General features: G+C 36.2%; 1 protein-coding gene across 3 annotated transcripts in view; it reads right to left on the minus strand.

The window, feature by feature from the left end:
* Positions 1 to 236: 236 nt before the first annotated feature.
* The window catches only part of LOC123313542 (5-hydroxytryptamine receptor 1-like), a 149435-nt gene continuing 136361 nt past the window's right edge, over positions 237 to 13310 (minus strand). For all 3 annotated transcript variants that reach the window (XM_044898470.1, XM_044898471.1, XM_044898468.1), the window contains exon 5: positions 237 to 1185. In XM_044898470.1, the coding sequence (XP_044754405.1) occupies positions 571 to 1185 (615 nt within the window). In that variant the 3' untranslated portion in view covers positions 237 to 570. The remainder of the gene's footprint in view (positions 1186 to 13310) is intronic.

Raw genomic sequence — 13310 nt, forward strand, 5'->3', positions numbered from 1 at the left:
TCGGTTTGGTTAATTTTTCAGGAAATATGAAAATCTTTCATTGCTATATTAATCTCGTTGCCAAAGAACAGATCCTTTCTTTGTCTGATTTGAGCCTCCACAGAATTCCTTTTACTGGAAATATTTCTCAAGGAAGAAAATAATGATTAATAAGGATTTGAATGAAAGGAGGAAGTGATAATTCCGAAGTTGGAGATACTTTCACAATTTCACTCTTAGGGAATTCAAACAAGACATAATTTAATCTTTCAGTTTGTATTTACTGCTTTATCCATCTACAATCAAGTGGAAGTACAGCATTTGAGAATGGAAAAATATAAATGTCATTTAGAATGTCAGGTATTGAAATATCATAGTTTATTGCATCGACAGAAGAATCCTAAACACATAAAGACGAGTCATGAGAAGTACAAAAAGACCAATTCCATGTCAGTCATGCCGCGAGCAGTGCATCGTTTGACAAGATCGAACAACATATCCTGATCAAATCGATGCCAAGGAACATCGAGAGGGTTACGCATAAACGGAGTATGCGGACGAGTCATCTACGGCTTCATTTAATGTGGGAAATCATAGGAAGGACTCGTGAGCTGTATTCACTTCTGGGGCTTTGATTTCTTCACCTTCAGCCTCAATATACTCCACCCCTTCGTCGTAGTCAATATGACACCTAGTTGGGTGTTGATCTGGGTCTCCGTATTGGCTGTGGTAAAACTCTTCCCTCATCATATTGTTCAAACTTCCGCACCTGAAGTACAGGATGGCCTGGAACGGTTTACGGAAGTCCCGGTTGAGAGTTGCGTATATGACAGGATTGAACAGGCTGTTCGAATAGCCCAGCCAGAGGAAAACACTACCTACAGTCTTTAGGGTATTGGTTGTTTCCAGGAAGGGCCGCACTAGTGCCAAAACAAAAAACGGCAGCCAACAGAAAGTGAACGCACTCATTATTATACCTAGCGTTGTGCTCGCTTTGCGCTCTTTTGCCAGCTGAAATCTGAGCTTCTTCTGGTGTGAGTTCGTGCTCGGCGACGTTCTGATTGATGTGAGCAAACTGGTTCTGGGTTGTTTGGATGGTTTGGTGGGCGTTTTGATGGGCAGCTTGGCCGTGAGCATGGGGCATTGCGACTCGTTGCTGGGGCGAGACTTGAAGCATCGACCTAGTGCTGTTTTATCCAGGCTACACTGTAACAAGAGAAAAAAAGCTGATGATTTGCAGAAATTACAATGAATTTCATTGATATATCCATAGAATTTTTTTAAGGCTATCGACAAATAATAAAATTAAAAGAAGTTATGATGAAAAAATTCCAATTCTGAATTTTTGTGTTTGTTTTTATACTGATTCGTTTCCACTTGTTTTTATACTTTTTTATAGTATACATTGAATTTCTTCAACCAGGAAAACTGGATTTCACAATCTAATTTTTGCATTCCACAGGGTTTGCGTAAGAAGTAAGACGGGCTAGCGACGGCCCTGATGAGGACAAATCGATAGACTTTGCTGATAAACCAAATAACTAAACGTATAAATCAACATTCTGGTATGAGATATGATCGCGAATAAATTGTATTGATATTGTTATTGATATTGTATGTATTTATATCTAGTTAGCCTAAAACAGTTGCCATAGCAACGAACAATAACTCATTAGAAGTGTCAGTTCAAAGTTCGAGGTCACAAAAGTGAATCTGAGTTACGCAATAAATTAAAATAAGAAAGAAGATGTCCACCGAAATTGTGAAAATCGAAAAATTGGAGTATCGAGCCAACATAAAGTATGATGAGGTAAGCAGATTTACGAAGATATGCTCAATACCCTTGGTGATCAATGTCCTTCGTATGCAACCGTGCAAAATTGGACTGCAAGCTTCAAAAGAGGTAAATTTTCCATTGAAGATGATGACCGATCGGGAAAGCCAGTTTCTGTGTCAGTTCCCGAAAATATCGATGCAGTTCATGACATGATTTTATCAGACCGTCGGATATCTGAAGCACTGAATATTTCATACGGACGCGTTCATCATATAGTTCACGTCAATTTCTACAGAAAAAAAATTGCTGCAAAATGGATCCCCAAATGTTTGATTGTTGACAAAAAGCGTGCAAGGCTAGAAGCATCGCGTTCGATCTGTGCTCGATTTGAAAACGAGGTTGACTTCTTAAACCGAATTGTTACTATGGATGAGACTTGGGTACATTTCTACGATCCAGAAAAAAAGCAGCAATCGATGGAATGGTGACACTCTGGTTCTCCAAGACCAAGAAGTTTCGTGTCCAAAAATCTGCTGGAAAAGTTCTTGCTTCAGTTTTTTGGGATTGCCATGGAGGAGTAATCATGATTGATTTTTTGGATAAGGGTAGAACAATAACTGGAGATTACTATTCGACATTTCTTCATAAACTTTTTAGGGTTTTCAGAGATTGGGAGTGAAAACCCTAAAAGTTTATGAAGAGATGCAGTAGCCTCCCAGAATAAATTTCAATCGATATTCGACATTACTGACTACTCTATGAAAAAAAATTAAAGAGAAAAGACGGAAAGCTATCCAAAGGTGATTTGTTTTTGCAGGACAAGGCCCTTGCAAAAAATTCGAGATTTAGTGTTTGAATCACTAGAACACCCCCCTTATTCACCAGATTTGGCTCCATCCGACTATCATCTCTTTCCTCAACTGAAAAAAAAGTTTGAAAGATCGTAAATTTTTTTCCAACGAGGAGGTAATAAAAGCTGTGTAGTTCTGGTTTGCAGAGCAAGAAGAAACATTTTTTTTGAAAGGTCTAAAGACGTTGCAGGTTCGCTGTAATAAATGTATCCAATTAAGAGGACAATATGTTGAGTCATAAAATATTTTGACATTGAAATTTTGTTTCGTTCTATAGTAGGCTAAGAAAAATTTTTCAACATATCCTCGTACAATGCATTTCGATACAGCTGCGGCAAAAGACAATCTAATTACTATGAATGAAGTGGCCTTCAACATTGATGTAACGGTGAAACATTCAATTCCCTTCAGAATCCAACACTTTATGATATAAAAAAACATTGGAAAACCGTTAGCAGATTCTTGACGGGAGGCAATGGAAAAACTCCCTATCAGAACCTGAAGGGGAGGATTATCCGAATAATACAGATGATAGCATCTGCCCTACAACCAAAGCTCGAATATATTTTTTTTGCGATGATGTAAACAGACGTGTGGAATTGGCATTTGCACACTTTATCTTGTAAGCGAAGCGCAAACTTCTATCGCCTTCTCACAGACATTGATGAATCCCTGATTGCAACGATAACTCCTCGTTATTTGTTCTCGCTGCTTTCTGACTGGCAATTTATCTTTTTTTTGATGGTGGAGTTCAACTGATATCGGGGATGGAAAACAACAAATCTGTGAAGGATGGACGATTTCAACGGATCGCATAGGAATGGGTACGATAATTCGAGAATAGAAAAACTAGATTGATCACACAACAACAGTCATCCATAATTTATTCATTTCAGACATGTTCTTTTGTTGACGGGCATTCGATTTCGATCAGAAAGTTTTCGAACCAATTGTTAAATCAGTTTAGAAATAACCTATGCGCAGGATCAATCTATTTCTTGTGAGATTTATAACCGGCGTATGCGCCATTTTGCAACTTCAACCTGAGAGGGTGAGAGGAAATTTAATTGCCATATTTAAGAAATGAAATAAATAATATATGACCTTTTTCATATACCTAACCCTAGAATATAGTAACATTTATAAAATGAAACCAGCTTCTTTTCAATTCTGTGTATTTCATAATGAATGGATGAATATTTTGTTTTGATCAGAGAGTGAACCTTTGACTTGCCTACATACAAGAATATATTGAAAAATTCTTAGCCTGCTATAGAACCAAACAAAATTTCTATGTCGAAATATTTCATTACTCAACATACTCTACTTTTAATTAGATACATTTATTACAGCGAACCTGCTACGTCTCTAGACCTTTCAAAATAAAATTTTCTTCTTGCTCTGCAAACCAGAGCTTTTATTACCTCCTCGTTAGAAGATAATTTATGATCTTTTAAACTTTTTTTTCAGTTGAGGAATGAGATGATAGTCAGATGGAGCCAAATCTGGTGAATAAGGGGGGTGTTCTAGTAATTCAAACCCTAAATCACGAATTTTTTGCATGGAAACATGAGATTTGTGTGCGGGGGCGTGATCCTGTAAAAACGAAACCTTTGGATAGCTTTCCGCGTCTTTTCTCTTCAATTTTTTTCCGTAGAGTGGTCAGTAATGTTGAATAGTAATCTCCGGTTATTGTTTTACCCTTATCCAAAAAATCAATCATGATTACTTCATGGCAATCCCAAAAAACTGAAGCAAGAACTTTTCTAGCAGATTTTGGACACGAAACTTCTTAGATCTTGGAGAACCAGAGTGTCACCATTCCATCGATTGGTGCTTTGTTCCTGGATAGTAGAAATGTACCCAAATCTCATCCATAGTAACAATTCGGTTTAAGGAGTCTACATCGTTTTCAAATCGAGCACAGATCGAACGCGATGCTTCTACCCTTGCACGCTTTGCACATTCAAACATTGGGCATCCATTTAGCAGTAATTTCTCTCATGTCCAAATTGACGTGAAATATATGATGATCGCGTTCGTATGAAATATTCAGTGCTTCAGATATCCGTTTTAGCCCAATTCGACGGTCTGATAAAAGCATGTCATGAACTCTGCATCGATATTTTCGGGGACTGACACATCATCAGTATTAATTATTGTTCTCAACAAAAATTTAAAAAATGTTGTGAATTAGCATTTTACCATAACTGTTGCTATTGCAATATACTTGTTTTTGAGTAGCAAGAAACTAATAATCTTAACAGACCTGAATTATATAGGCACTACAACGTTATTTGGTAGGAAAGTGATAAACGAACGTTGACTTCATTCTGATGAGCGAGCAATTAAATTTTTTAGAGCGCGAAGCAAGTTCAGTCCCTAATATACAAACTCCATCATTCTAAAGGAGTTGGCTAAATTACAAATTGGTTCACTTAATCTCTCAAACAATACGAAATGAACGTTCTACGTCCTCGGATCTCCATCAGATCCTGCTCTGATTGTTGAAACCTATTTCTCGATTCTGTATAGTTCGTTGCTCGAGTCTATTCAACATTAAATATTAATTCAGTAGCAGACTGCGTTCTCAATGAGTCCTCGAGTTCATCGTGGCCCAATGAAATATTCAACCTGCTCCCTTCAAATTTTCTTCAGCACTCAGTTCACTCAGAACATAATTTGAGGGGCATTCCTGTCACATCATTCTTGATATCTCTTCTCGATGGGTTCTTCGTACTATGAGATTAGGCGATGTCTGTTTGGACCATTTCGTTCTTGATTTTCAGTAGTGAACTTTTTATCGACCAACAAAAGAATAAAAATATTTCGAGGGAAATGTGATTATGATCGATAGGTCATGCTCCATACAATATCTACCTACGTTTTTATTCGAAAATAACCAAGCATTACTTGGTTGCAAATCAAGGAAAAATACATAAAAATGAAACCACTAGACCTAACGGAGAAAATTTATGTAATACAGCAACATAATTAGTTTCTGTTATAGTCACGAGCTTATCGAATGGCTCTCTACTTAATCAGTAGTTAATCATGCCAAGGCAAGCCAGAACAGAACTTAGAAAACGTACTTGTTTGTAAATCCGGAAAAATTAAATTTGAGGAAAAAAAGGGTTCTTATTTCTTAGTGAATGAATTGATTAAGACAATTGAGTTCCGATAACTCCTTAGTCAGATAATGAATTTTTTCTGACAAAATCAAAGGTTTTACAAAACGTCCATGAACCACAAATGCCTAAATTGACTCTTTCACTAAAAAAAATGTTTTTTTTTGAACACTCAGTCGCTCTGTTATTGGAATACCCTTCATCACATAGAACATAGGGTGAATTCCTTGGTTGATGTATTGTTATGAAACACCAGGTTCGTAACAGGATATGCATATTCGAGAGCAGAACTATGTTGCTGATGCTTATGTGGCGAGAATTTTGTACTAAGCACCATTACTTATTATTCCTCATGCATGTACGCTAATCTGGCAGGATCAGTTTGTGATTTCGAAGGCAACTTCAAGGTTTGCATTGAATACGAAATTCTGGAAGGATCCGTTCTCAATTTTACTGGAATAAGAATAGATTTGTTTGTGTTATTTATCTTCAGGTGGAAATATTTCTTCACCTGTAGTGGAAATTTCATTTTAATTGACGATAATGACTGTCCTCAACGTAGTTGCCTGGTTAATGAAGCGCTGGAAGGAAGGAAAAGCTGGCCAGCTCACTCTCCAGACATGAATTTGATCAAGCATGTTTGGGCAAAGATGTGTCCAGTCTAGAACAACTGATTAACAATCTGGAGCAGCTTTAGACGATATTTGCATCAATTTGTTCCCAAAGACTCAAAAAGGAATGCCTGAGACGAGTTCGTACTAACCAAGTACCTACTAGCTTCACTGAGACTTTCAAATGAGATGAATTTTTCTTCATTAACCATTTTTCTCTGTTATTCAAACCTAGAATTATATCTTTCATCATTTTCTCAATTAAATTTATTCCATTAAACTCGTAATTCTTTTCAGAAAACTAACAAGAACATCAACTGAACATACTCTGGGTTGTCATCGAAATGAACATCTTGAAATTAATTTTCCTGAAAAAATGATGATCTTCTGGTAACACAGAAGCTCCTTGAACAACCTATAGCTGAAATTTTACAGGAATATAACGTATTGCAAAATGTTTTCTTATGGTTGTAAAAGCTGAGAGTGACAACTGCTGGACAACCTTGATTATGTTGATATTCTACTTACGCGTTACTCGAGTAATAACGAACCATTCAATACAGATAAAGGATGAATTCGATATGAATTAATTTAAATGTATCTTGGATTCTTTCAACCCCAAATTAATTCTGGTTTCTTTCTGAAAAGAAATTAGGGACCATTTCATCTAACAAGGGCAGTTAATTAAGGAAAGATGGAAAGAAGCTTTTCAATTTCAGAAGTTTGGTAATCTTGTCGTTATTCCAGAAACTTATATTAAGAGACTGAACCAAGTTCACAGGACGAGGATCTCGTTCGGAATTATCCCTGAAGATTTTTTGTGTCGAATCAAAATGACAGTAAATTATTCATTGAAATATTCAGAAAGGAACCCGCACACTTAGTTAGAAAAGCGGGTCCAGTGAATTTTCCCCATTTTTACATATTATATTTATATCAACCTTAAGAACAATATATCAGATTTTCACGAAGGTCTTACATCCGGTTTGTTCTATAGGGCTCTCCAAAATTGCAGCTACGGAAAAATGAATCTTTAAATTTTGATGATAATTCTTCTAATTCTCGGAATTTCATCATGATGCCTTGGGTTCTGAATAACAAGATATCACAGATGTCCAAACACCGCCCATTACGTTAAGTTTCGTTATACAGGCTGTTCCATGAAGCTGTATAAGTAACTGAATGTAACTTGACTTTGGGACCACCCTGAGTTTTTCAAAATATGATACCATAATGTATGTCCACCTCTGTAGAAAGTTTCATTAATGTACAAAGCACAGTGGCAAAATTATTCACGTTTAAATTCGGATTTCATACAATTTTTCTTTAAAACTTATCTGTAGTTGAGATTGATGTCAAGGAATTCTTAGAAATGTGCCTTGATTTAGTTTCATCTTCGGGAACTGGCAAACACTGTCTAAACAAATCAAGAAATTCGTCTTTTGTAATTGGACAAAGGGCTTTGAATTCCTCATCAGTAAAACCCTTCTCGTCATGATACCTCCATTTAAAGGCTTCTCCATGGCATTCGCGCATTTTTTTGTAGAAATGTAGAGATTTGAATTCCGTTCATTTTAATGTTTTTCTTGGTGTATCGTATAAACCAACAAGGAGAGGACGAGGTATAAAAGATCCTCATTCATGTGGTGTCTGCACATTCTAGCATTCTCACTAATATATATGTCATGTCCTATGAAAATTTTCATTCTGCACTTCAGTGTTAACCTGCAAAGATCACCACTGTATTCATTGCAAATGAAGCACGCATGACGTGGAGTTTGACGCAAATTTTTTATTAATTTAACTGGTACAGTAGAATCATCATTTATGTCGTTGATTTCTTCAGTTATCTCTCTCAAACAATTAATGCACAATCTCGTTAATTGGGTTACTTCAACTACCGGTAATTCTAATAGGGGAGACTAGGGAGCATTGATACATGGGGAGGCTTGATACAGGCTTATATCCGCGATATGTAGCCGTTTTCAAAAGTATTATACTAGTGAACACTATTCTTTGGCAGAGGGCATTGCGTGACGTTAATCTGTAAGGCTAACAGTAGTTTGTTTGTGAAATATTCAACAAAGAGTGTTTCGAGGTGAGAAATTGTAAGTTTTCACTCAAGTTACCTAAGGGTTTTATGGTCATGCATTAATTCTTCGGCATAAACAAACATTTCACTGGGAAATAGGTATAAAACTACTCAATTTACAGTTTTATTCGGCATTTGCAAGTGATGCCAATGGGACTTATATTTTCAATTGGTGTCTCATGCCTCCCAGTACATCGTATCAATCCTCCCATATGTGGGGAGGCTTGAGACAGTTTGCATGTTTTTGTGTTCAACGTTCTGTACAGAATAAGATGTTAATGTTTTGGGACTTCTATATTTATTTTGTTGAACGATTAATTGAAGAATTATATAATATAAAAAAAGTCCTGTTTCTTCATATAATTCAGTCTCCAAAATAAAAATTCCAAAAAACGTATCAACCCTACCCAGTATGCCCTACTTCACGCTTCAAAACAGCCAGATTTCTTTTATCGACATCATCTTCTCTATCTATTCGTCTGAGGTTATTTAATGGAAACTCTTGATCACATAGGAAACATGCATATCTATTTCGCGCATTCGTTGCTGTCTTTTCATATTAACTTTCTATAACTTTATACCAATAATGGTCGCAACGATTTTAAAAATAATCTTACTGAAAACTACTTATCAGAAGGAAAGCTAACCAAACGTTTAAGTAGCCTACAGAATTCATAAAAAATCAAATAATTGACATAGTAATCTCAACTACAGATGAGTTTTAAAGAAAAATTGTATGAAATCCGTATTTAAACCTGAATAATTTTGCAACTGTTCTTTGTACATTAATGAAACTTTCTACAAAGGTGGACATACATGATGGTATCATATTTTTGAAAAACTCAGGGTGGTCCCAAAGTCACTAACAAAGTTACCTTCAGTTACTTATACAGCTTCATGGAACAGCCTGTATAACGAAAATTAACGTGGTGGGCGGTTTTTGGATATCTGTGATATCTTGTTATTCAGAACCCAAGGCATCATGATGAAATTCCGAAAATTAGAAGAATCATCATCAAAATTCAAAGATTCATTTTTCCGTACCTGCAATTTTGGAACGCCCTATAGAACAAACCGGATGTAAGACCTTCGTGAAAATCTGATATATTGTTCTTAAGGTTGATATAAATATAATATGTAAAAATGGGGAAAATTCACTGGACCCGCTTTTCCTAAGTAAGTGTGCGGGGTCCTTTGATGAAATGGGAGAAAAAAATCACTGGCGTGAAGTAAAGGTATTTATGTGATTAATAGCTCTTTGAGTTACTCTGTATTTTTTTTGGGCATATCTACCAGTTTCATGTGTATTTACTTCTGAGCTTTAATGTGAAACTGTTTATTATTGCTTGTATACAGTGCAGCCATCAAGATTAAAAGCATTGATGGCGGGATAATATTAAATGAAGACAAAGTAGAAAATGCTGCTTCACTTCGAAGGGAATAATAGAAAACGATGATTTTTATTAAATCTGTCGATTGTCGCCTTCATTAATAACATTCAGTTTACGAATGTAATCGTTTGTAATCAAAATATCCATAAAAATGGAAGCATTTGAAATGTAAATAACAATAAAAGTTGGATATTGCTTGTTAAGGATAAGTAGTCTATAAAACAGCAGAGCATATTAAATTGGGTAAACATCTAAATTCACTTCGGTTTGCTTACATTCGTTGGCTGATCTAATGGGATGTTAATCGTCAGTAAAGTAAAAGCGAGAATAAAATGGAAATATTGGATTTTTAAGGAGAAATATGATGGAAAATTAAACGATTCCTTAACGTATCTTTGCCAGTGAGTACATTCCCTTCAATTATTACTTTAGTGGAGGACAATTTTCCCCTCACCTCTAATCAATTTATTCATCATTTTAATCTATAATCTGTATCATTTACAAAAATCACAAGCCTTTGTGGAGGTTTGGGAATTTTCGGTCAGAAAAAGATAGATAAAAATGCCTTTTTAATGAGTCTCATCTTTGAGATGCTATTAAGATAGGTCGACAAAAAATATTATCACATGATATGTGATACGTTAAATGAACTATCGCAAGTTTACTTTTTGTTCACCGTAATTTTAGCGATTTTATGCATCATTGAATGCATTTTCCTTCAAAATGAACTAAAGAATTTATATGACTCTTAAGTTTTCAAAAAATCGAGGAATATCCAATTTGAAACTCTCATAAAGGAGCTTCTCAGATGAATTAATAATTGATATGAAAAAATTACATGTTGATATTCATAAAGGAAGAATACGTATAATAAATTCCTATCTCTCGCTATTTAATTTTTTCTTCCAAACACAATTTTCAATTATTGCATTTTCCCTTTTCGAAGTTTCTTTAGTATTAATTATTCTCAATGCAATTACTTTTATATTTCATATACAGGGTGAGTCTTTGACTCGTAGGAATATTTCAAGAGTAGATTCTTGAGATCGAAAGAAACATGAAGAGTTTTATCGAATGAAATGAATTTCGGATATAGTTTTTCATTTATTTGATGAATCTTTTTCGAACACAAGATGTGGCATAGCTCATTATGAAAATTTAAAATGGCTTTATCTTTTTATCAGGGCCGAATAGGCAAAAATGGTATAGGAAAAAAGTGTTTCTTTTGACTTCAAGGATATGCTGTTAAAATATTTGTACGAGTCAAAGACTCACCCTGTATACTGACAAAGGTAGAACATTTTTGAGTATTTCTTCTTCTACTTATCTGTATCTCCATATCTTGTAGATGCTCAAGTCACAACCAGATCTAACATTACTTACATAAATTTGAATATTTTCAAATACAAAAAAACAATTCATATAGTATTTCTGAAAATCTTCCTTGTCATTCTTCTTGAAATGAAGCCTCAAACGTGACAGTTTATGCATTAGCGTGATATAATTTCCAGGGAGGGTTTATTTCCCAGTTTGTACTTTATCCGCCACTAACAATCTAGGCACTCCCTCACATAACTATTTAATAAAGGAACTACCTGCCAGCTCATTTAGTCGGGGCAACACAAATGTCTTATAATGTCATAAAACCTCCTTATATTTTCTCCACTAATTGAATTAGCAGTTATGGAGTTTTTCCGTTCCAGATAGGGCAAAACTTCTGGAGTGTGGAAGGCTCCTCATGATCATGACTGGATATATCACAGTTTGTGATTAAATTTCGAGCAAAATTCATTTTTGTGATGAAGCCACTAAGAAATGGAAAGGAGGTGCAAATCAGCAATTCGTCGGAAAGGTTATGACGTAGATGGAGATGATAAGCTAAACTGACAGATACGGTATCGCTAGCAGTGGCGTAGCACAGAAACTGGTAAAGTTGGAAAGAAGATAATTCAAAATAATAAAAAGGATAAATTCAGATGCATACCACCCGACGATATGAATATCAACAAGTGTTACGATCTGAATTGAACTAGCCAATTTGCCATCGTCAAGGCCCCAAATGGAGTACGCTCCACCGAAGAAAAGCAGATGCTGACCATGGTTTCAGCCTCATTTGGCCTCATCAGAGCAACATAGCATTTATCCACGGTGGTGAACCCAATATGAAACGGTGTCCGATTCAATCCCCTCCAGATAGAAACCAAGACGAAGACAATAGCATATGTCCCATATTTTCCCTATTCAGTACCTTAATAGGCGTGATCATTCTTTATTATTATGCCGCTGGCATCATTTCTGCCGTGATCTGAACGCGTCCCAGACTTCTCGATTCGTCATACGTCTGTTGTTCGCAAAGCGAATCGGCGTACTGAATTAGGGAAAATATGGGACATATGCTATTGTCTTCGTCTTAGTTTCTATCTGGATGGGATTGAATCGGACACCGTTTCATATTGGGTGGCGCTCTGGGTAAATAATACCCAGTAGAACATGCCAATATTGAATAAAGTTCCATCAATTCCAAACGTTCTCCACCGTGGAAAAATGCTATGTTGCTCTGATGAGGCCAAATGAGGCTGAAACCATGGTCAGCATCTGCTTTTCTTCGGTGGAGCGTACTTCATTTGGGGCCTTGACGATGGCAAATTGGCTAGTTCAATTCAGATCGTAACACTTGTTGATATTCATATCGTCGGGTGGTATGCATCTGAATTTATCCTTCTTATTGTATTCATTGCCTCCCTGTTAATAGGCGTGATCATTCTTTATCAAAATAATAAGGTTTTGTGCGAAATGGTTGTTTATTTGATGAATAAGTTTCATGTTCATTCACAAGTCATCTCTCAGATCATTTAAGGATTCTGGGGTAGGTTGATGATTATCTGATCTTCTTTGGAGCATACCCCATGCATGTTCTATGCAATTCAAATCTGGTGAGTGCGGAGGAATTGGTAAATGTGGAATACAAAGCTCCTCGTGTGCATTCTCAACTATGGCTGCACGGTGCGGTCTAGCGTTATCGTCTAGAAATTGAAAAGTTTCACCGATAGCAGCGTGAAAATTTGGCACAACATTGTCAATGTCATGCTCCCTATAGTGTAAGGCGGTCATATTCCCAGGACAAATGTGTAGATCTGTGCGACCGTTGAAACATATCCCGGCCCATACCATAACACTACCCCCTCGGAATGGATGGACTTGGACTTGGACATAGCAACGATTACGGGGTATGCGTGTGATTGTCCATACCCTTATTCTTCGGCAATCTAAAAATCGTTCATAACTGGATTCATCAGTGAAAAGAACACTACGCCATCGTTCCAATTGATATGTTGCCTTGCCCATTCTAGTCTTTGACGCTTATGGTCACGTGTTAATGGAACTCCTCTTAATGGACGTCTAGAACCTAGATTCACCTCTCTCATACGTCGTCTGATTATATCAATGGAAACTTGGACCCCATCTGCATTTTGAAGAGTAT

Source organism: Coccinella septempunctata, chromosome 5 (assembly GCF_907165205.1).
Source record: "Coccinella septempunctata chromosome 5, icCocSept1.1, whole genome shotgun sequence".
NCBI lineage: Eukaryota > Metazoa > Arthropoda > Insecta > Coleoptera > Coccinellidae > Coccinella > Coccinella septempunctata.